The sequence below is a fragment of the Tachypleus tridentatus genome, unplaced genomic scaffold, assembly GCF_004210375.1.
Source record: "Tachypleus tridentatus isolate NWPU-2018 unplaced genomic scaffold, ASM421037v1 Hic_cluster_1, whole genome shotgun sequence".
Taxonomy (NCBI): domain Eukaryota; kingdom Metazoa; phylum Arthropoda; class Merostomata; order Xiphosura; family Limulidae; genus Tachypleus; species Tachypleus tridentatus.
The window spans coordinates 32,794,159-32,819,414 of NW_027467777.1; the positions used below are offsets into that span (position 1 = coordinate 32,794,159).

General features: G+C 33.0%; 2 protein-coding genes across 16 annotated transcripts in view; one reads left to right on the forward strand and one right to left on the reverse strand.

Annotated features, from left to right (window-relative positions):
• The window catches only part of LOC143241975 (solute carrier family 2, facilitated glucose transporter member 10-like), a 32,281-nt gene extending 27,663 nt beyond the window's left edge, over window positions 1-4,618 (reverse strand). For 5 of the 14 annotated variants that reach the window (XM_076485321.1, XM_076485316.1, XM_076485312.1 and 2 more), the window contains exon 1: window positions 3,490-3,645. The gene's annotated coding sequence lies outside the window, so the exon portion shown is untranslated. The other 9 variants (XM_076485319.1, XM_076485309.1, XM_076485320.1 and 6 more) reach the window with 7 other exon arrangements.
• Window positions 4,619-6,974: 2,356 nt separating this feature from the next.
• On the forward strand, window positions 6,975-24,629 carry LOC143242051 (signal peptide peptidase-like). Of its 2 annotated transcripts, none has more exons than XM_076485393.1 (11): window positions 6,975-7,244; window positions 8,969-9,067; window positions 11,587-11,669; window positions 12,333-12,421; window positions 13,734-13,819; window positions 14,110-14,235; window positions 16,783-16,840; window positions 17,519-17,639; window positions 18,831-18,933; window positions 21,557-21,642; window positions 22,074-24,629. In XM_076485393.1, exons 1-11 carry the CDS (start codon window positions 7,065-7,067, stop codon window positions 22,138-22,140), a joined length of 1,098 nt encoding a protein of 365 aa, XP_076341508.1. In that variant the 5' UTR covers window positions 6,975-7,064; the 3' UTR covers window positions 22,141-24,629. The 2 variants fall into 2 exon arrangements, with proteins under 2 accessions (XP_076341508.1, XP_076341509.1); XM_076485394.1 differs by lacking the exon at window positions 6,975-7,244 and adding an exon at window positions 7,306-7,421.
• The last annotated feature ends 627 nt before the right edge of the window (window positions 24,630-25,256 follow it).

The following is a 25,256-nucleotide window of genomic DNA, read 5'->3' on the forward strand; positions in this document are numbered from 1 at the left end:
CACTACAACAAGCACACATCAAAGAACCATGACATGACATCTTTGAGTGACCGAACTGCTGACACTGGAAACATTAGAGAGAGTTTGGAATGTATAGCTGTACTCTGCAATTAAGATAACCTGCCCTGATGGTGGCAGGCGGACGTGGCAACGTAAATGTCAGAACGAGGATATTGGTCAGCATCATAATTCCATCTTTGTGAGTGGAGATGCAAATCACTGTGGAAACTTCTTTGGTGGAAAAACCAGCAAGAATTTCTGACTCTGGGATGTTCTTCAAATCCCTCTCAACAATACCTCCTCATGATGAATTCAAAGTAGCATGAGGTGTAACCTCAATAGGTATATCCCCAATCGCCTTTGAATGCAAGGGGAGTTCACCGAGTTTAGATGTGGATGTTTCCACCAATATGTCACCAGATCAAAGCTTCTTTACTGACTTTGGAGAGCCAGCACGTCCCTTCTAAATGAAAAAAGGGAGACATTTGCCCTAATGGTTTGTCTGAAAGTGAGTGCAATATAAGAAACTGAGGTACAACGGGTGGTACAGATGGTGAGGATTGCTGCTCAGAATCTTCAAAACATGGTCGTTTACCTATGGACTGTTTTTCCACTATTTTATTAAGAGTTATATTTGGGGGATCCATAATAAAGAAAGGGAAATTTCGGTGCCCACTGACCTCACCCACCATGGGGCCCTACAAGGGGACACACTACAATGTCAAACAAGGACACTGTAGCAATGCCAGGGTTTTGTGTGCACTATACCCAAACACCAGCATCAGATACAATGTCCACAATACCTGTTGAGTACATTCAACACTGGCACTTGGTTGACTCTAGCCCAAGTGGACCAGCCGAATGATTCAAGGGGGGCCATCCCAAGACCACCCGTCTGCAGGAATTCAAGGCCAAAGTGATGTGTTGTGGTTGGACCCCTAAACCACCAAGATCTTCTCCTCCCCTTCATGGGTCACCACGCAGAGCAAACACGTGGGTGGATGTTTAGATCCCAGAGGAGGTAAACTGAAAGAACAGAACCTTCCCTTGGTTGTCTCCTCACCACATACAGGAATCCACACTGAGGGGAATTAAGGTACAGAACATTGACCTCCTCAGGTCATCTTCAGGTTAACATGTTCTAGACTTTGTTTTAATTAAAGCCATCTTGAAAATACGTTTTTACTTAAGTGGGTTTCTCGTCATCATGATCTTGCTTTATCCTTTGTCTTACCCTTCAGAATTTACAGTTAAACACTTTATCTGTGGTCCTACTTATCAGGATTTAAACTTACTTTATCTGTTTCCCAGACATTACTGTAGCCAAAAAAAAGTTTAAAGATAAAAATTCTCATTGATTGACATTTCTGAGACATAAGTATTACTCAGTTTGGTACTACTTTTGTATTACAAAACTTACACACTTGTATTGAAGTAATAAATAATTTATGCACATAACTGTGCAGGAAAAATATAATATTAACTTTTCAATATATTTTTGTTTATAAAAACTGACATAAAAATGCATATTTAATTTGCTCAATTTATATTACAGTAACAGATCTAGGTTGATGAAGAAAAACAGGTAAATTTTCTTGTTGTATGTCTAAATGGAGCATACAGTTCAAACAGGTCAATGAACTCGGGTGTAAAACAGTAAGGTGTTATACTCAGGGATTGGGAAATCATACATTCAGCTGTGTATACAAAAAAAAAAACACTAAGAGAACTTTAAATAATAAAATTTCTCTATCCCTTTCTTAGAGATTTAAACTTATGTTGGTAACTTAGTGATAACAACCATCTTTTTGACACCAAACGTTAGATGTTAAGTGTATCATGGCCGACACCAAATGTTAAGTGTATCATTGCCACTGAGCCAAACTATTTTGTCAAAACTTTTACTGTTATGAGCACATGTCAGGTACTTTTATTCATTCAGTTTTGATTTGGTTACTTAGAAATGAACAAGACTACAACATACAGTATACAAATGCAAATGTATAAAGTTACTGTATACATACTTACAATTATACAGTATCACAACAATCAAATTCACCAAAATAGTGTTGTTTGGTTTAAAATATTAACATTTTCACACAAGATCCATGAAGTTATTTTAAATCAATCATATCAGAGAAAGCTTAACTTGTAATCTAGATGTTTGGATGGTCTTATGCCTTACTTTTAATGGAAGAACATACAATCATTCAAATGAAACTTAAGATTGAAGGACAGTTTGCTTAAGTTCTTCAACTAAATATGGATTAAAATAAGTTAGTTAACTTCACTTTTTGGAAGACAACAATGAAGTAAACACTTGTGATAATGAGAAACTCACTTAAAGTAAGATTCTATCTCAAGACGGTTGGTATAGGTATCAAAACTTAGAGAGCAACATTTTGACCTCCTTAGGTCATCTTCAGTTTTAATACCCCTACCAGCCATCTTGAGATAAAACATATTAAAAAGAATTACTGTAGCTGAATATCATCCATCTTTGTGTTTGAATGATAGAAGGAGGGCCAACATTTGTTTGATGGATGGCCATTTTGTTTGAAAAAGTATTTGCCTTTAGATAACATTTTATTGTAGATGAAAATTCCTGAATACCTTATAAACTGCATTCACATAACTCAAAATGAATTAACTTTCCTCCAATGTTATGTTGGGTAGTGCATCCAATTCAAATTAATATTTGTTACAACATATTACGCCATAACATAAAGGTAACACTGAACTATTTAGTTTTCTGTGGTTGTCCTTACACATCTATCCTTTAAAAAAGTAGTAATTTAAAATCATTCTTAGTTTGCAGGAAGTTTTCACTTTCCCACTTCTATGAATTAATAGTTTTGGCCTCCATTACTGTTGATGACGAATTACTCCATAAGCCAATCATTATGTTACAGAACTAAAGATGTCTTAACTGGAGTCAGGCCTGTGTTTTTCCAATCTAAAACAGTCTCTTATTGTCCCGTTATCTTTAGAATACACAAATCAGAAGCCTGTATCACGTTATCCTTTGAACAACCTGGTAACTTCATAAAGACCACCTTTTAACTATCTGTTCTCGAGAGAAAATAAACCGAGGATCTTAATCTAGTCCCATGGGATAATTTTCACCCCAACAATTATCTAGCATTACTTTTATAAACCTCTTCTTACTAATATCCTTTCTTAGATAAAGAGACAAAGTTTAACACAGCATTCCAAGTGAGCCCTATACAGTAATCTATATAAAGAAAATTACCTCAACTGAAATGTAAGTAATGTGTTTATTATAAACACGTCCTACATCTCTGCTAGCTTAACTCCCAGTAACAGAACAACAATTGAGTGGTTTCAGTGATTTAAGCCATGATTCTTTTCACCACTCATCAAACTGGGTATGTTACCCTCTACGTTAAACATACGATCTAAAATATAGTTAAAGATCATTAAAAAAAAAATTCAGATTAAACGTTGGCTCAAGTAATTCTGCAATACCTCAACCAGCTAGATATACCCAAATACTTCAATGGCATCACCAAACTACTAATTTAATAACTGTGCTACTATACAACACCAAACGTATTCCACACGATTCTGCCTAGACGCCATTAATAACATGAACGCACTTCACTTGTCCTTCACAAACACCTACCTACATAATTTTTAGTTAGTTCTATACGTGGAACTTAATTAATAATTTTTGAAAATCTAAGTACATCAAGTCCACACTGGCTTTATTTACAGTTTTTCAGTGTTTCCACATTCCACCAAGATATAAATAACATTAATAATATCTAAATAATTCAAGCCAATTTCAATTTTTCCCCACAGAACGCTAATTTAAGAAATAATTTTAGTATTTTCCATCGTGAAAACAGAACAAAACATACACAAAAACAACAATAAACTTATTATAAAGTTAAAATTAATCATCCAATAACGGCTATCAGAACAGCAACTGGAATTCTTCAATAAAACTTTAAACTTTGCGATTACTAACAATTACTCCTAATTATGACTGACAGACAAAACACAAACTTTTTATAACGTCAGTATCCTGGATTATCAGTTGGGTATCCTCACCGATAACAAAGATTTCGATCTTTATCCCCAAAACTTTACGATATGACGAATTTTTCACGAGTAAAGTTTCATATACCACAACCTTACCTTATTATCTACCACATTTGGCCAATTTATTTATTAATATTTAAGAAATTTAATATTACACAGTTAATCTATTTAACAGAAATATTATTAATATAATTTATAAATGACCAAAATTTAACAAATACAACTCATCTCTAGTACTTTTAAAACGTTTAAAGTAAAATAGTGAGTGAACAAGTAATTAATTTCTTTTATATGCCCTCTTCAAATTTATGCGACGGCCCATTGAAAATACAACTTTCTTCAAATATTTATGAGAAATATTATAATAATATCTACAAAATACATTCCTATCACAAATATAAACTTACCCAATACACTTTTCCAGTTTTCGTAACTAAACGCAAAGTATGAAATACGTGAATCAGTTATTCCCAAACACCGTGATCATACTGACACACACATGATTCTAATTTGAAAAAAACCTGTACCAATATTGCGTGTGCGCAGAAAACGTCACAATGTTTAGATGACATGACTTGTGGGTATGAAGCTGGTCGTTATTTGAAAATGGAAAACCGTTCCTGATTTTTTATTCTCAAAACGGCTGGTACGGGTATTGAATCTTTAATTAAAATAAAGTACAGACCAACGTTTCGCCCTCCTTAGGTTAACGAAGAGAGTTTGCAACTGCCCTGATTTTATACAAACGAAACAACAAGAGTTCAAGAATCTCGAATGTGTGTTTTTTTTATATAGCAAAGTCACATCAGGCTATCTGCTGAGCCCACCGAGCCCAATTTTGTTCCCATTAATAATGTATATGGTGCTACGAGTTTTCTATTTCTAAATAACAATGTAACTCTTTCCACAATTTTTCGCTCAATGAAGGTGGAAAGCAGCACTAGTATGACAGATGATACAATGTTGAATAAAAGAGTCAACCATCTAATGCCCCACTGAAGTTTGTGCACTGTATTTTTGTAAGTATATAAACTTTGTTCTCCTTTTTATCAAACATCATGTCTGGTTTCTTTATATTTTAGCTCTATCTTAACCAACTTTTTTGCATGCCAACCCTACCGTTACGAGTTTGGTTTGATCTATTTTGAATTTCAGGCAAAGCTACACGAGGGTTATCTTCGCTAACCGTACCTAATTTTGCAGTGTAACACTAGAGGGAAGGCAACTAGTCATCACCACCCACCGCCAACTCTTGAGCTACTCTTTTACCAACGAATAGTGGGATTGACCGTCCATTAAAACTCCCACACGGCTGAAAAGGGCGAGCATGTTTGGTATGACGGGGATTCGAACAAGTCGAGTGCCTTTACCATCTGACCATGCCAGGCCTTGACCGTTACGAGACTGGCCTAACTGATACTATTTGTGGAAATCTGTTTATTCTAATAAAATCTCAGTTTATAAATAAATAATTTAATTTGCTTTTAGGGCCCGGCATGGCCAAGCGTGTTAAGGCGTTCAACTTGTAATCCGAGGGTCGAGGGTTTGAATCCCGGTCGCACCAAACATGCTCGTCCTCCTAGCCGGGGGGACATTATAATGTCACAGTCAATCCCACTATTCGTTGGTAAAAGAGTAGCCCAAAGAGTTGGCGGTGGGTGGTGACGACTATCTGCCTTCCCAGTGACAGTCAATCCCACTATTCGTTGGTAAAAGAGTAGCCCAAAGAGTTGGCGGTTGGTGGTGACGACTATCTGTCTTACACTGCTAAATTACGGATGGCTAGCACAGATAGCCCTCGAGTTGCTTTGTGCGAAATTCCAGAACAAACAAACCAAAACGCGAGCGCTTTCGAATAGTTGACTATTTTTCAGAATTTTTTAGATTTTAAAAATACGATAATTACATTTCAATTTTTCGGTTATGAAATCTTTTAAAGATCTTGTAAGCACTGTTCATAGTAGTATCGATTGAGTTTGTCTGTTTACTGTCAGATACAAATCTATACAATGGTATATTTGTACTGTGCCCACCACAAGTATCGATAACAAATTTTTAGCGTTCTCAGACTTCCAAATTGGAGATGTGTCGATTAAAAAGGAATATCTTCTGGAAACTGAAACTTTTTTTTTATTTTGTTTTCAATATCCGAAGCTTATTGGTAAAGTTTAACTTTAATCATTCCATTCACATATACAACAGACGAGGATTGGAGGGACTTCGCCGGAACCCCTTATTTTTGTGATGTAAAACAATTACGCTTAGGAAATTACAGCGCAGCTTCTTATGAGTTATGATATTTAACGTCTTTCATACAATCTACGTTTTCTGATAAGGTATTATCATTTTTAGCTTGAAATAATATCGTACCATAACTCCCGTAGCATTAGCATGCTTTGCATGTCAATTGTACTTCACAAATACTGTATGTGTTGGCTTTCAATTTCACAAATTAGAACCGCTATTTCAAAGGTTCTGCGTGCAGGCTTGATCGATAATTACCGTACAGGAAAACATAAATAAATTTTAATTTTCAAATGTAATAACTATTGTAGCAGTTTTAAGCTGTAACATTGATAGCAGATAAACGATTGTTTGTAAGGTTTGTGGTATGTTTTGCTTGTTTTGTTTTTGAATTTCGCGCAAAGTTACACGAGGGCTATCTACACTAGCCGTCCCTAATTTAGCAGTGTCAGACTAAAGGGAAGGCAGCTAGTTATTACCACCCACCGCCAACTCTTGGGCTACTCTTTTACCAACGAATAGTGGGATTGACCGTAATTTATAACGCCCTCGCGACTGAAAGGTCGAGCATGTTTAGTGCGACCGGAACAGAGGACTATGGAAAAATTAGAAAAATTTAAACATTTCCAAAAGATTTGTGACTTTATTTTTCAAACGTCAGATGGCACTCTTTGAAACACACGTTGCACAGAAACTAAACGCTGACAAGTCATTCGGATTCGGAATAATATAGTGATAAATATAAGATAAGAATGGCAGATGTGGAGATAAACCAGACTTTGGCAGAAATAAACACTACTTTAAACGATACGGCAAAATGGAAAGCAACATCTGAAGGAATGATATTTGCATATACTAGTCTTATTGTGATGGCAGTGTTGCCCATTTTTATTGGTTCTTTCAGATCAGTAAAGTACCATAAGGAACAGAAGGTAGACTTTACTAAACAGTATGCCACATTGTCGGTATTAGTAATACTGTGCTTTACATTTTAAGTGAACGTTACTAATATTGTTAGTATTTTTTCCTGGACTTGTTATTGTTGTTAAAGAGAATTACCAAAACTTGAAGCATAGCTGCAAGTATTACAAATAAAGTATACTATAATGGTTAGTAGTTAATAATGGAGTGTCATTTTTTTACTCCTTACGTTTTTGACAGAATAAGTCAATATTTTCACCTGCTCTTCCTTCTATGTAACACTATTACGTGCACTAAAACACTTATTTAGCAGTTTTTTTTTGCAGGTGTAGTTTCTACTGTTTTTATTACTTTAAACAGAACAGAATTAGTTTGAAATCTGAACTGTTTTAACTTCTGTTTATGATTTATACCACACTATTGGATATAAAATCATAAAACAAGTTCCTTTTTTTCCCTTGAAATTATCATAAACTAAAGAGCAGATGAATAGTCGTGACTTTATACATGGCTGTCATGTACTTAGAATGTAAAAGGCTATATAAATGAAATGTTTAGGTCTGTGCAAGTGGATAAGTTGTAATGTGTTCACGATAAATGTACTACAAGCTTGGTGGGATAGCAGATCCAACACACAATAACTTGTTTTTCTTATCTTAAACAGTTTTATATGTTTCACTTTTAAAATTAATTAAACTTACTGTTGGAATTTTCTCTTCATGAATAATTCTAGAATTATTAAATGTTGTTTATCTTTTCTTAATTTCACAAGTAAGCATGATTGATTGAGGTAGGTGTATAATATTTTCTACGTTACATTAGGGTAGAATTGGTTAGTATAAAGCTTGTCTAGATACAAACAATAATGTGTTGAAACAGGTCACGTAGAGTCAGAGCTGTTAACTGCTGTCACAGTCATTGTTTGTTTTCAGTTGACTGCATAAATGTTTCTCAAGCATTTTGCATGAAGTCTTTCCATTTCTTCTTGGAAATACATGTTGTCCTCATACCCCACAGTTCAACTCATTTAAACTGTGATATATGTACATATCAAACAAATGGTTATAATTATAATCTTAGCTTTAGAAAGATGAAACTTAGTCCTCATGTTTCTCATGCCACCTTCAGTTTGAGAACCGCAGACAGAAATTATGGTTGTGTAGCTCTCTTTTCATTGTGTGTGACAACCAAATATATACCCTTGTTTTCATGATTATGTACACACTGTTGAAAGTATCCAACACTGAATTGTTCAACTAGTTCCAAAGTAATCAAGTATATAATATAGTCAGAATTAGGAACAACAGTTGTGTAATTGTTTTCATTTGATTACATTTGTGCTCTTTACTTACATAGCCTCAACCAAACAAACTTAAGTTTGTGTTTTGAAGGAACAGTTGTGTACAACTTTGAAAATCAATAGTTAAAATTGTTATTTATTGTTTTTTCTTGAATTGTATTTTTTCAGATCATATTATGTGACTGAAAGAATGCAGTTTATTTTGCTTGAAATTATTTTCACTGCAACATGAAATTAAGAACAAAATGTGTTTTTTTTAGTGTGTGTGGTGATGTGAGGCTTAACTCTTAAAATCCGTAAATTAAGCATTTGAACATCCTTTATCAGGAAATTTGAAAGTATTTATTATCCCAAAAATGAAATTCAAACAGATCCTTTTTCCTACTTTCATTTCTGTTTCTACTAAAATTTTAAATCTGTTTAAACCTTTAATAGGAATCTGGTCAAAAACCAGACACCATGACCGACAAAGATGCTGCCATGTTTCCACTGATTGCAAGTTGTGCCCTCTTGGGGATTTATGTGTTCTTCAAGGTAAGACTAGATTTTGGTGTTGATTTTTTAATGTACATGTTTGTTTGTGTAAATTTTAATGCACACCATTTTTACAAGGATTAATGAAAGGAACCACCAGAATAATATAGTTTTTGTGAGGTGTTTTTTATACAACAACATTCTGAGACTTTTAAAAAGAAAACTTTGTTTTTTTTGTTTCATTTGATTTCACTCGGCTGTGTCTTCTCATTTGGTTTTAATATTAAAATTTGGTTTTCATGTAATTAAGTTACACTAACACAAAAATATTCTGTGTAAAATATGATTTGAATCAAATTGACATAGTTTGTGTTTACATATTTTCCACAGATAAATATGTATTAGGTTTCCCATGAGAAAAACTGTAAATATCAATTAAAGGACAATAGTGATGTGCTAAAAGTTTGGAATTTTGAGCTCTGAAGTTATGATTTCTGATGCTACTAAGTGGAAATTAGTGTATAGAATGCATTTCTAAACATGCCTGAATGTTTATCGTTCTGTGATGTTTTTGATGTATAATCAGCCTAATTATCCTGAATCTTTGAACAGTTCTGTTAATAGTGAAACTTTTTGTCAAACCAAAACCAGTTCATCACATACATTGAAACTTTTGCTCGTGACCAAGGCCTACTGTGTATGTAGATGCAGGTGTTAAGACTGTTATTCCTGGATGTATTTTGAGGTACAATAGTTACCTGAGATCGTGTGTATTGTTCTTCATAAATTGGTAATAGCCTGCAGAGAGGATCTGGTTCCTAAACGAAGCCTTGAAGGGGATAGAATATGATGTTGGATTACAGTTAAAATGACACATCAACTTTAGGAAACCACAACAGTAGAACTTGATGACATGTTTTCATGTGATTAGAGCATGATGTGAGAAGGAATGTTTAGGCCATTTGAGTAAACAATTCTGTTTACTGGGTAAAAAGACAAGAAGATCATGTGAACTCCGTGTATATTTATATAAACCCATTTATAAATAATGTATTTCACTGTCTGGAACTTTTCTCACAAATTTCTCCTTCAAATGCTTCAAACCTCTTATCATTAGAAATACCATTGTCTGAAGAGTCTGAATTGTATTTTAATTTGTCTGTTTTTTATTTATTGAAAGTTTTCAGTGCAGCAAGTATGGTACACAGTATCTTTGTCATCATGTGACAATTAGCTTCAATTTCAATTTTTTTTTTTATTTCTAAAGTATTTTGCATAAACAAAATTTAACCTGCATGTAAATTTCTAAAAATATAAACTTCACACTGAATACAATCTCTGTGGCCTCTCTCAACTTATTTAGGTCTAAAATACACATGCACATTTTGCTGAGTAACGTGTGCTTTAAACTTTGTGAACACACATTCAGAACTTTCTGCACATTTAGATAGACTTGCTTTCATTACAACTTTGCATTTCAATAATTTAGGCTCAGTTTATTTTACTTAAATTGACTGATATGACGGGAGATTTAGAAGATTATAGAATCTCAAGAAAATTAGTGAAACAGGAAATTAGGACATTGAAAGGTGATAAAAGAAAGGCTAGTTACCTGATGATTGTGACATCACAGGGTTATTAAGTTTTGCTTTTTCTTTCAGTTATAACCTAATGTTTAAGTAGTATTTTACATCTTGAACAGGCCCCTTGCTAGTACAGCGGTAAGTCTACAAATTTACAACGATAAAAGCAGGGGTTTGATTCCCCTCGGTGGGTTCAGCAGATCGCCCAATGTGGCTTTGCTCTAAGAAAACACACATATCTTGAACAGTTAATAAATGCAAACAAGATCAAACAAGATGACTGTATTGACTCTGAGCTGGTTAAAAAGAAACTGGGAAGTTTAAGAAATGATTTGAGATGTTTAAGATTGTAAGGGGAACAGATACTGTTGATGGTTATAGTGTGGAACGGCTGTGATGGACTAATAGATCATGTGCTATTTAAAAACAACTTTTTACCATGGATTTTATTTCTTGTTTTCATAAGTTTTATTTATCAACCCATAAACTGTGTCCTACACTGAACGCTCACAATTCTTTCACCCTCTGTAAACTATTATAAATGTCATTAATATATTTTAATTTGTGTAGTTTTATTAAGTAAAACTACATTGACATGAGCTTGTTTGTCATTTAAAATAAAACAGATCAACATTTAGCTATCTACAGATTTCCTGCAAGAAAGCAAAACTTAAATAGGTGGCTGATGTGTACAAAAGAATAAGGAAAAGTTAAATGATTTGTATGAAAACTATTGTACATGCACGGCTAGCTCTATTTCATAACTATGTTTTAGTGGAATAAAACAATCTTTTTAAACAATATATAAATTGCAAAAAAGCATTAGACTTTTAAAACTGTTAGCAGTAGTACAGAATTGGTGAATGTTTCATGATGAAGAAGTTTGGAAGATAAGTGTTTGACTTAGTGAGTTTACGTCAGTACGAATAGGGTTCATTATTTGATTTTTATAAAAGAAGCTGTGCATAAAATAACTTCTAATTTCATTGTGTACAGATCTTTTCGAAGGAATATGTGAATCTGATTCTCACTGCATATTTCTTTATCTTGGGAGTTCTAGCACTTACTCACATTCTGAGGTAAGTATGTTCTTAACATTCTATCTGTAAGTTACCAGAATCTTAACTATAGCTATGGTAATAAAATAGTATTTTATCTGTTGAAGTCATTGTGTTTTAAGAATATTGGCTTTTAATACAGTTTATGCACAATTTAAAATTATTTTAGACATAATGTCAGAGATTTACACCAAAGTTTTGGTAATTTTTAAACTAATTTTAAAAAAATCTGAATTTTTGAAATATTTTTCATATCTTTTTAGTATTTCAGATCATCAGGCCATCTGAGATATAATCTTTAGATAAAGAGCTACTTAGATCTGAAAAACATTAATTTTGTTTGTGAAAAACAACAAAAATATTACACTAAAGGTTTATGGTACGCCATCTTGTGTGTTATACACACTTTTTTGTCCTCTTCCTTTTCTATAAAATGGCTTTACCATATTTTATTGGTTATCTAAAGTCAAGGCCTTTTATCTTACCAAAAATTTTGAGTTTTTGTTATTGGATAACAATAAAACATACCAAGTAGTGTGTGATGCTAAAGTGCAGATCTGTTTGCTTTATGGAGTTTGTGTGAAACAAGAGACAGAGATAAAAAAACTTGTACAGAGTCTTAGAATTGTACAGTTGTAGTATATGTATAACAATAACACAGGTTTTAATTCCAATGTTTTTCAGCCCTTTCGTGAATAAACTCATTCCAGATGGCTTTCCAAATGAATTCTATCATCTGATTTTCACTAAAGGACAAGGAGAACAAAAAGAAGGTTTGTTATCATAGTTGAGTATCTTTACTGTGATGAAATGAGCAGGAAAGAAATGGAAGAAAATATTAGTTACATCCATTGTCGACGATGTTTTGCTCAATGCAGAGCTCTTTAGGGCTGGATGCGATACAAGAAACACTGAAGTGGTTGGAACACAACTTACACAAGTCATTTGTTACAACAGTTGTTATGGTGTAGGTGCTCTTTCTGAGCTACCAAAGTACAATTATAATTTACATGTCATTAAACATTAGTGTTAGGCTTAATGTGTTTCACTCAATGCAGAGCTCTTTAGGGCTGGATGCGATACAAGAAACACTGAAGTGGTTGGAACACAACTTACAAACACTGTTACAACAGTTGTTATGGTGTAGGTGCTCTTTCTGAGAAGTACAACTATAATTTACATGTCATTAAACATTTGTTAGGCAATGTGTTTCAGTTGTTATGGATGTACAACAAACACTGAAGTGGTTGGAACACTACTTACAAAGTCATTTGTTACAACAGTTTTATGGTGTAATCTTACTGAGCTATTAAACATTATAATGTTAGTCATTAAACATTAGTGTTAGGGTTAATGTGTTTCACTCAATGCAGATCTCTTCAGGGCTGGATGTGATACAACAAACACTGAAGTGGTTGGAACACTACTTACACAAGTCATTTGTTACAACAGTTTTTATGGTGTAGGTGCTCTTTCTGAGCTATTAAAGTACAATTATAATTTAAATGTCATTAAACATTAGTGTTAGGCCTATTACATTTTTTTAAACACTGTATTCTATGCCTAGTCCCTCAGTGATTGAGCTAAGTGTGTTGTAAGCAATGCATATGGTGAATACTTTCTGTGTTTATCCATCTTCCTTTATCTGACTGTTATTTTGAAGAAGGATTATCAAAGAGAATGAATCCACAACATGATCAGTTTTTTCACCAAATGTATTCTTATGTCTTACATAAAGGCTTGTTTAAGTTGCATACAAAATAAAATTGAGTATTATGCTTATTGTAAAGAAATTGGTGAAATAAATGATATACTTTAATTGTCAGACTACCAAGAACATTTGATATGTATAAATAAGTAAGTATATAATAGTATTGTTTCACCCAACATCATATTAAATGCTATCTTTTTTTAGAATGTGTGTGTATAAGATTGTTGATAACATGAATTTGCATCTTATGTGGTTCCAGTGTACTGTAAACTAAAGGTCCATTGAAACTATTGGATGTAGGTCATTGCAAATCACAGATTTTGTTATCGTAACAGTTTCTGGTATTAAATGAAATATATTTTCCTTATATTTAGAAGTCATCAACTACAAGTTTGACCACAAGGAACTTGTTTGTGTTGGCATTTGTTCTTTGCTGGGTGGCTGGTACCTGTGGAAGAAGGTAACATTATGTTTTTGCCTTATCCTTCAGAACATTGTGTAATACTTTTAACCAGTCCATGAATGGATTGCTGGTTGTTACAATAGTATGTTACTATGACAACAAGTGTTATTTAATTACCAAATGGAATCTCTTGATAGGTATTGTTTTATCACTTTTATTCATTGGTAGTTAGGTTAGTGTTAACAGTTAATTTTATGATAACACATTTATATTAGATCAGTATTTCTTACTTGAAGTTTAAGTTGTAAGTGTTGTTAGTTCACTGTATAGCTATGTTTGACTTACAGCACTGGGTTGCTAACAACTTGTTTGGACTAGCTTTTGCTGTAAATGGTGTGGAACTTCTGCACTTAAACAGTGTGATCACTGGAACCATTCTTTTAGGTGGACTCTTCATCTACGATATATTCTGGGTAGGTAAACTTCTAGTTGGATTCTACATTCAGGGTATATAAGAATGAAATGAAAATGTATTTTAAAGATGGCTGGTAAGTGTATTAATAAATAAATTAAAATAAAATATAGAACAACATCTAGACTTTCTTAAGTTAAGCTGAAGATGACCAAAGAAGGTCGAAATGTTGTTCTTTATTTTAATGTAAGTTTTAATATCCGTATCAGCCAATCTTAGAATAGATGTTATGTTTGTTACGGTAGTTCTTAGACCTTACTGATGCTTCGGGGTTAGATGTAGAGCCACCAGGGGGTTAGATGTAGAGCCACCGTTAACAGAGTAAAAGTAGCCCATCATGTATCTTTGTGTAAAAGTAGCCCATCATGTATCTTTGTGTAAACGTAACCCATCATGTATCTTTGTGTAAACGTAGCCCATCATGTATCTTTGTGTAAAAGTAGCCCATCATGTATCTTTGTGTAAACGTAGCCCATCATGTATCTTTGTGTAAATGTAGCCCATCATGTATCTTTGTGTAAACGTAGCCCATCATGTATCTTTGTGTTTAATAACAAACAACAAAACAAATGTTTTTCTATTTCTAATTTTAGATCTTTCAGACATTTGTCTTTATGATTCATCACTTGTGTCAGTTTCTTCATTGACATGTCAAGTTTCAGTTTTTTTACATTAATGTTTTAAGCATTCTTATATAGCTATAAATGTGAGGTCATGATTGGTAAATGAATTATTTAATTTAATAAACTATGAAAAATAATTTCTTATAGTGCAAAGAAAACTAGTAGTTTTCAATTATATACTTTCAATTAAATTTGTGGTTCATATCTGCCTCGTTAAAAAAGTTATTTTGGCCTGGCATGGCCAAGCGTGTTAAGGCGTTTGACTCGTAATCTGAGGGTCACGGGTTCGCATTCCCATTGGGCCAAACATGCTCGCCCTTTCAGCAATGGGGCGTTATAGTGTAATGGTCAATCTCACTATTCGTTGGTAAAAGAGTAGCCCAAGAGTTGGTGGTGGGTGGTGATGACTAGCTGCCTTCCCTCTAGTCTTATACTGTTAAATTAGGGACGGCTAGCACAGATAGCGCTCGAGTAGCTTTGTGCAAAATTCAAAAAACAAACAATAAAATTTTTTTAACTTAATCCATATTTTTGGTATCCTGCTGAACTGACTGTACCAAATCATCACTTCATGTTCCTGCTGAACTGACTGTACCAAATCATCACTTCATGTTCCTGCTGAACTGACTGTACCAAATCATCACTTCATGTTCCTGCTGAACTAACTGTACCAAATCATCACTTCATGTATTTGCTGAACTAACTGTACCATATCATCACTTCATGTTCCTGCTGAATTGTACCAAATCATTACTTCATGTTCCTGCTGAACTAACTGCACCAAATCATCACTTCATGTTCCTGCTGAACTGTACCAAATCATCACTTCATGTTCCTGCTGAACTGTACCAAATCATCACTTCATGTTCCTGCTGACTGTACCAAATCATCATTTCATGTTCATGCTGAACTAACTGCACCAAATCATCACTTCATGTTCTTACTGAACTAACTGCACCAAATCATCACTTCATGTTCCTGCTGAACTAACTGTACCAAATCATCACTTCATGTTCCTGCTGAACTAACTGTACCAAATCATCAAATCATCACTTCATGTTCCTGCTGAACTAACTGCACCAAATCATCACTTCATGTTCCTGCTGAACTAACATCACTTGCACCAAATCATCACTTCGTGTACCTACTGAACTAACTGCACCAAATCATCACTTCATGTTCCTGCTGAACTGTACCAAATCATCATTTCATGTTCCTGTTGAACTAACTGTACCAAATCATCACTTCATGTTAAATGTTGTTTTTCATAACTAGTATTTGAAGAGTAGGAATGAACACATTAAACACATTTCAAGTGTTAAAGATCAGTTATTGTACATAGATAGTGGCAGGATAGAAAATAAAATACAATAAATGTTAACATTTGTTCCTTTCAGATGTTTATTGATTTAATTTTGTGTTTTCTGGGGGAAGGGGTATTTGGGGGATCCTTACTTGTATTTGCTGCTGGGTGCAGATATGGAGGTAACTTTAGCTTTCAGTATATACATACATACATACATACATATGAAAGAAATTGTTTTTTATTTCAAAGATTTTATGATGTAGTTAGTTCTGAACATCTTATCTTTTTTTAAGAGAAAATCTCTATAATTAAAGTGTTTTAAACATATGTGGCAATGCACCTAAACCGACGAACTGTCACTGTATGTGATATTTTTTCTACAATCATATTGATTTAAAACCTGATTAAATAAATTGTTTTAATATGATGTAATATTCATTTGATTTCTATACATTTTTTTATGGTTTTTGTACGATGTTGTATTTATAAACAGATTGTCATGTGTCTCAAACTAACATGTTCGTGAGTAACATAGCAGTAATGTTAAAATTGCTGGTTGTGTTGTATATTTGTTACAGTTGTTGATTTTGCATAACTGTTATTAATATTTTATGTACAGGTTTTTGGTACTGATGTTATGGTCACTGTTGCCAAGTCGTTTGAAGCTCCCATCAAGTGTATGTGAATCGGAAGTTCTTTTCTCCTGAAAAACAGTGAAAAATGTTTATTAATGGAACAAATAGATAATATACAGATTCATTATTAATGTTTTGAAGAACCAGATCAAAATTTCTGAAGTTAAAACGGTGTTGATTACTATGTTTTTCGGGTTTTTTTCGGGATTATTAATTGTGTGTTAATCTTTGTTACTTGTCTGTTACAACTTGCAAGAGTTACTGTTCTAATACATTATTTTAGTTTGCTAATTTAATGCTAACATGGGTACTTTAGCAACTATCATATCCATAAATGCCCAGAATAATATTTTGCTGTTGCAGTTTTGTACTCTGAATCTGACGACCATTTTTCTCTGTATGGTGCTTTCTTGAAAAAATTGTTCCCGAAGTTGCAGACTTTTACCATTAAATATATAAAAAAAAAATTCCACTGTCTTCTCAAGTAAGCAAGTGTGGCTCGCATTAATAGTCAGATTTGTATTTGTTGGATTATGTTTTTCAAGAGTTTTTGATAAACCTTTCTGTGAAACTTGTTGACTGTGTCAGATAAAATATTTTTAAATATTTGAAAAGTATTTTAATTCATAAGTTTTTTTATACAGGACATTTTTTGTTAATTTCCTCTTGTTTTTAACATTGTTGTTTTAGATACAAAGTTAATTTTTTTGTTTACGACAGTGGTTTTTCCCCAAGACTTTCTCGAGAGTGGTGTGTATGGCACAAACTTTGCGATGTTAGGACTTGGAGATATTGTGGTTCCAGGAATCTTCATTGCATTGTTACTTCGCTTTGATCAAAGGTGATTGTTTTAACACTCGATAGTAGGTTTACTTATGTTATTAATATCACGTAAGTTACATCCTCGTCTTACAGTTCTGTGAAGTAAGCATTTAGCTGATAGAGGGTTACAACTGTGGATGAACTATAAGGTATGTCTACCTAAAAATGTGAAGTTAATTTAGATGAAGAATAAGAACTTATTAAAAGGCTTGATGTAATCTCCTTAGAATTAAAATCAAATATGTATGTTTTAAATGATTGGGAAAAAATTATAAGTGACACAAACAAATGATTTCTAAGTAATGGAAAATAATCTTAATATCTTCATAAAGAGTGTGTGTGTTTATATATCAAGGCCACATCAGGCTATCTGTTGAGCGCAGGAATCGAACTCCTGATTTTAGCGTTGTAAATCCATAGACTTACTGCTGTACTAGTGGGGGGGGGCTCGTTATAAAGAATAATTTAACATCATATAGATGGTAGTTACATCTCTGGAGTTAAAAATCTCATTAGATCAGTCATTAAAAATATGCATTAACAGCTGTAAAAGTTGGAAATGTTTACAGATGAGAGATAATCATGTAGTTTATAAAATATGAAGAACTAAACTTGTGATTTAAGTGAAGCAAGTTCTTTCAAAATCTGTTTATTTGTTAGAGTTTGGTTTCATTGGCTGCTTGGTTTTATCTTGAATTCTGTCAAAATTTCATCTTTGAAATCTACTGAAATGAAAACTGTTGTAATTAACAGATTAGTCCTGATTTAACAAGACTAGTCCTGATAAATATTTCAGTTCTTTTCAGAATTACAACTTAACACTTACTGCTGAAATTCTCTCTGTCATGTCTAATCACCACCATTACCTAGGTACAGCATTCTTTCTCCAATTTATTACTTTGTTTTTGAGAGTAAATTACTTTTAGGAAAGTTTTTTCTTAAAATATAAAGTTACTAAATCATTAAATTAATAACTAGTTCAATCTGATGTCAACTTATGTGCTGAAAGTAAGAAAATGTTTGTATAATTCTAATTTTTAACTTGTGACTAGTAAAATATGTTTTTCCCACTTAGCATATAATTTTACATGTGATTACGACAGATATAAATACCTACAAAAAGGTAGATTTTCATGTAAATTACCAAAATATACAAGGGTATTTTTGTTTTCCACAAAGTGACGTAGAATGAAGATTTTTTTTTTTTCAGCCTAAAGAGAGAACAAAACGTGTATTTTTATTCAAGTTTTCTCGCTTATTTTCTTGGCCTCATAACAACGGTAATTGTGATGGCATATTTTAAACATGCACAAGTAAGTATTGGTTAACTGTTAAGAGATTTCAGATAAATGAATGATTCTTAGATGTTATTCATTCTATGCTACAGATAACCTGTTTTCATCCTGTATAAATCTACCAGGTTAATAATTTTATTTACAATGTATAGTTGAAAATGGGATACTACTGCAGTATGCTAATGAATGCCAATATTTGTATAATGGTAATCTATCAAAGTAACCTCAAATTTAGTGCAAGCACTCTTCTTTTAAGCTGAATATGCACATGTGTCATTATTGGTTAATTGAGTCACAGCAACAAATTATCACTAACGTGTTGTAGTTGACCGTAATACCTAATGCACAAGTAATGTTTTATTTCGGATAGTTTTGGAAAGTGCAGCAACACTGAGCTCTGTGCAGTTCTAAAACAATGTCCCATGAAAGGAGATATTTTCTCCAATGTAGTATAAGCCACTTGTAACAGAATTATGAGGATAAATATATAAATTCAGGTGAGGTTATTCTGGTTGTATTCTAGAAATTTGTAAATCCATAACATACAGGCATCATTTTCTACATGCACTTGTCACAAGGTTGGAGTTGTATCCATATCTAACCTACTTTATATGTTAGTATACAGATATATTTGGCATAAGCACTTGGTTAATAATCCAAATTGCAATATTAAAAACAAGTCCTGAATTTCCCTTTGTAAAAGAATTGTGATATTTAATCTCAAGATATCCTTTCTTCTAATTTATTTACCATCTCTCTGAGAAGCACACAAGATGATCCCAACATTATTCAGGCCCAGCATATTTTTCAGTCTTGTAGTGCCGATACATGGGAAGCTGGATTCGATTCATGCTCTGCACGAGCTGTTAAATTTCAGCACATCATACCATATCTACTGTCCAGGTTTTTGGACTGTGGGCTCCGGCCTGACCTACTTCCTTTCTACTGCCTTAATCTCACTCGGTATTCTCAGTTGATAGGTCCAGGCTGTCCCACCTCATTTCATAGCATCAAGCAAACCAAATTAAAATATAGGAAAATCTCCACATGCAGATAGATGATCTTCCATAGGAGGGGTCGAAGAGGAAGTACAACGTTCTTGAACATCCCTGTTGAGGAGAGAATTTCTCACTTTCCCCTCTCTAAACTAAACCCCTGCTGTGGTTTTGTTTCAGTCTTATTCAGTTATATAGCAATAAAATAAAAATGGGGACCCCTCTTGCCATGCCCATCTGTAACATCCTCTTTCACAAATTGCTAGCAGTTTTCTCATTTTTAATGCTACATTACTTGTAACCAAATAAAAAGCCAAGGTTTTAATCAATCGAGATACATACTACATTGTTTTCTATACAGAGAATTGTCCACTTTGTTTCCTGTTCAGCTTTATTTCAACTGGAAACACTGAGAGCATTTCTAGATTTCTAACTATGAAACAAGAGCCTTAAATTTCTTAGCTAAGCTCTCAAACATTTTTTGCATTGTACATATTATTGTGTTCTTTTAATACAATGCTTAATAAAGTAAATTTGGTGCAGTGGTACCATCAGTAATAAAGTAAATTTGGTGTAGTGGTACCATCAGTAATAAAGTAAATTTGGTGCAGTGGTACCATCAGTAATAAAGTAAATTTGGTGCAGTGGTACCATCAGTAATAAAGTAAATTTGGTGCAGTGGTACCATCAGTAATAAAGTAAATTTGGTGCAGTGGTACCATCAGTAATAAAGTAAATTTGGTGCAGTGGTACCATCAGTAATAAAGTAAATTTGGTGTAGTGGTACCATCAGTAATAAAGTAAATTTGGTGCAGTGGTACCATCAGTAATAAAGTAAAGTTGGTGTTGTGGTACCATCAGTAATAAAGTAAATTTGGTGCAGTGGTACCATCAGTAATAAAGTAAATTTGGTGCAGTGGTACCATCAGTAATAAAGTAAATTTGGTGTAGTGGTACCATCAGTAATAAAGTAAATTTGGTGCAGTGGTACCATCAGTAATAAAGTAAAGTTGGTGTTGTGGTACCATCAGAATTTTAAAAAAATTAATTTATTGGCAGAAAAACAAAACAGATAGATACTTTATTTTTTTTGTGTATTTGTTTTATTATTATAAAAATAAAATGTGAAAGTTAAATGATTTAGATCAGATAAGGTAAACTCTTTGTTTCTTTAAGTATGCATGTGAGTAGCTCATGCATTGATTCAATAGGGTGATGTAAGCTTCCCAGTTGCCAAGTGATTTAAAACTGGTATGCCACAAATATTAAACATGGTTATAGTTTGAAGTCACTTTGGAAAGAAACAAGGGATAATTTAGCTTTATTTTGATTTTTAGTTTTTTCCCATATTAGGGGGAAAAGTTCTAATACATTTAGAGACAAATTACTTGTGGTTTGAGATTCGGCTTCATAAACTTCAGAATTGTGAAACAAAATATGGATAGTTGAATTTTTAGTTTTTGACTTTAACTTCAAACATCTACTGTCTTTAAATTATTAAAAGTGAACAACGAACTCAGTTACTTATTTCTAACTTTGTTTGATATTCCATATTAAAGTTTCCGGTATGAATTTTCAGGAAACGATTTTGAAACTGATAAAATATACATAATTGTTATATAACATATGTTTTTTAATATTTTCAGCCTGCTTTATTATATCTAGTGCCAGCATGTATTGGAATTCCATTTTTAGTTGCCCTTCTAAGAGGAGACATTAAAGCTCTCTTCAAGTAAGTAATAGTTGATCCAATAATTAACACTGTATTGCAACAAGTAGTATGAGGCCAATTAATTCAGTTGTAAGCCTAACCTTTTCTTGTCTAAATAATTTCTTTTCCTGACTGAAACTTGTTGGTACTTTTTGCCAAGAATTAAAAGGATATATAAACACGGTTATGGAACAAGAAAAGTAATTTTACTCACCAACATACATCTCCAGTATTTAACTTAACCTGAAATTTTCTCTTGGTTGTCTGAAAGAAAGTACGTGTAATCGTTTCACTGCTACATTGGCAAAAACTGGTCTGTGATGTAGTAGCCATGGTGTAAACTTCACTCCTTACAAACTCGTGTAATCGAGTTTTCTCAACTAATTCATTGACTTTGTAAAATTAATTTGTCTCATACAGTCAATATATTAAAAGGTTTGTTTATTTTCAAGGTACAAAGATCATCCGGAAGAAGGTAAAACTGACGCAAACAAGGAGGAAGCCAAGAAGAATGAATGATGCTATGCATGTCTTGCTTGATGTGTGCAGCATACAAGTCATGTTGGTGCATTCCGAGGTTTACTTCAAAACTATGAGGTTGTTTTTCTAGAGTTTCCTGTTCGGAGCTGTTTGTTCTTCCGATTCTTCATCTCTCTGTTAAATACATTTTACTCAACACCTTGTCTTCCTGTAGCATAGCTAGTTTAAAGCATGTTGTTATTTCATCTTATTTTCTCTCAGAAAAATTAAATTTTGCTATGGAATCTGTATCTACTGATGTAGTTCATAACGAGGTCAGTCTGTTGGTGAGACTGTGATGAAGATTAGGTACTTTATTTACATGAAATGGAAAGGTTTTTTTGTACTACAGGCACATCCATAAATTAAAGATATCAGTTTTACTAACGTTTCTACATGTTAAAATGTAAGGTGATGCCTGTGTGAGGATAATAAATACCTTTATTTATTGTACAGTTTGTCATCAACGTAGGTTATAATGAATAGTTGGTAATTCTGTTGTCAACTAAATACCCTGGTGAATGGTGCTCTGTTAAAGGTCATGATTTTCACTTGTTGATAATAATAGAATGTTAGGATCCAGATGAATTGAATTTGACCATTTATTGAGTTGGATTACACAGTTTCTTACTTCTTTATACTGAGTTGGATTACATAGTTTCTTACTTCTCTATATACTGAGTTGGATTACACAGTTTCTTACTTCTCTTTATACTGAGTTTGATTACACAGTTTCTTACTTCTCTATATGTTATAAGTAAACATTTGTTTTACATTTAATTCAATGTAATTAGTTTGTTTGTTTTTTACTTTCAGTGTAACCTGTAACAACCACTATGACTTATATGTGGCTGTTCCGTTCCATTTTTTTTACAACATTTGAAAATAGAGGGACAATTTCATGTGTAACACTTTGAAGTAAATTTTAACACTTTGATCCAACTGTACAGTAAGACGTTTTGTTTTAACATATAGCAACTGAAACATTATTCTGTTACTGTTACATTTGAGATATATTCATAGTTATTTATCTTGTTACTGTTACATTTGAGATATATCCATAGTTATATATATAATTTTTTGTGATTTTTAATTTATTAAAGTTTTTTTAAAAAATAGAACTGAACAGGAAACCTTTAAGAAGGATTTGTATTGTTAAACATATCGTACGTATCTTGGTGATGGAAATAATATGTTAAATTAACATTTATTGCTTTTCTATATCAGTTTTCAAAATGAAGTCCAACGTGAAAATGGACCATCTTGGCAGAAGAAACAAATATTTTAACATATTAAATCTACACTGTCTGTCGGTTGAAAGTGTAATATTAAATCTACGCTGTCTGTCGGTTGAAAGTGTAATATTAAATCTACGCTGTCTGTCGGTTGAAAGTGTAATATTAAATCTACGCTGTCTGTCGGTTGAAAGTGTAATATTAAATCTACGCTGTCTGTCGGTTGAAAGTGTAATATTAAATCTACGCTGTCTGTCGGTTGAAAGTGTAATATTAAATCTACGCTGTCTGTCGGTTGAAAGTGTAATATTAAATCTACGCTGTCTGTCGGTTGAAAGTGTAATATTAAAACGCTGTCTGTCTACGCTGTCTGTCGGTTGAAAGTGTAATATTAAATCTACGCTGTCTGTCGGTTGAAAGTGTAATATTAAATCTACGCTGTCTGTCGGTTGAAAGTGTAATATTAAATCTACGCTGTCTGTCGGTTGAAAGTGTAATATTAAATCTACGCTGTCTGTCGGTTGAAAGTGTAATATTAAATCTACGCTGTCTGTCGGTTGAAAGTGTAATATTAAATCTACGCTGTCTGTCGGTTGAAAGTGTAATATTAAATCTACACTGTCTGTCGGTTGAAAGTGTAATATTAAATCTACACTGTCTGTCGGTTGAAAGTGTAATATTAAATCTACACTGTCTGTCGGTTGAAAGTGTAATATTAAATCTACGCTGTCTGTCGGTTGAAAGTGTAAAAGAATCTTTGAAGATAAAAATTCTCACATTCCTTGTAAAGCATGTTTGATAATAACATATTCTTAAAGAAATTCACAAGCTGTTAATTGACAAAAGGTGTAATCAGATTTTCCAGTTTAAACTGTTTGTGCTCAGGTCATGTTTTATTATTATAAAAATAATAAAACTTTGAAATATGTGGAACACAGTGAAGTTACATTTTCTTGGAAAGCGACTAATCAGAACTATGTGAGACAGCATGCTCGAAAACATAACTCACAATTTTACCAAGTACTTAGGATTTTGTGTCAAGATTTGATATTTTGTTAAACTCTAGTAATGGGTAACATTTTTAGTAGTTGGGACTAGATCATGTTTTATGTGTAACACAAACATCTGGTAAAAAAAAATATGAAAGAGTTGAATGATTTATTTCTGTACAGGAATATGTTAATCTGCTTTTGTATTGTCACAGAACTTGGCAACATTGACGAGGTAGATTCAAAAATAAATATTTTGTATTTACTCTGTTGTCTGTATTTTCTTTACACGCTGTAAAACTTACCACAAAGTGATTATTTTACTGTTGGCTTTGAAAAGTTGAATTTTTTTTCTTTTTTTAAGAGACATAAAAATTTTCCGAGATAACTTAAAGCTGTTTGAAAGGGTGTGTTTCCCTCCTGTCCGTGTTTAAACCAGAGCGTTGGCCGAATGACGAGATATATTTATCTTTGTTCTTTGTTTGAATGCAGCTCTTACTTCTTAGTACTCGGATTTCATCTACAAACAACCAATTTCTGTCTCTCCTCATAAATTTCATCAGTGTACTGTTTATCTTACTTACATGTTTGCTTTTTTCAATTTTAACACGCACACTTTTCACATGTTATTAACCAGTAGCTGACTAGGTCCACTTAAGACTACATCAAACTTGAGGATATACAGACTATTAATAATAGAAGGTCAACTCCACAATGTAACAGGATATACTGACTTTTAACAACACTATGTAACACAAATTTTGTTCCTGGATAGTATTTGTTATTTCTTAATTGCTTATGTTGTAAAAGTACAGAAAATGGCCATTATTCCCTTCAAACTTTCTTTTTGTAACCTGGATAATGAAATTTAGAAATTAACCTATTTTCTATG

Coding starts and splice junctions, on each gene's coding strand:
- LOC143242051 (XM_076485393.1), top strand. CDS start 7,065: ATGGCAGATGTGGAGATAAACCAGACTTTGGCAGAAATAAACACTACT. Junction 11,670..12,332: donor GCACTTACTCACATTCTGAG/GTAAGTATGTTC, acceptor AATGTTTTTCAG/CCCTTTCGTGAATAAACTCA. Junction 16,841..17,518: donor GTTTGAAGCTCCCATCAAGT/GTATGTGAATCG, acceptor TGTTTACGACAG/TGGTTTTTCCCCAAGACTTT.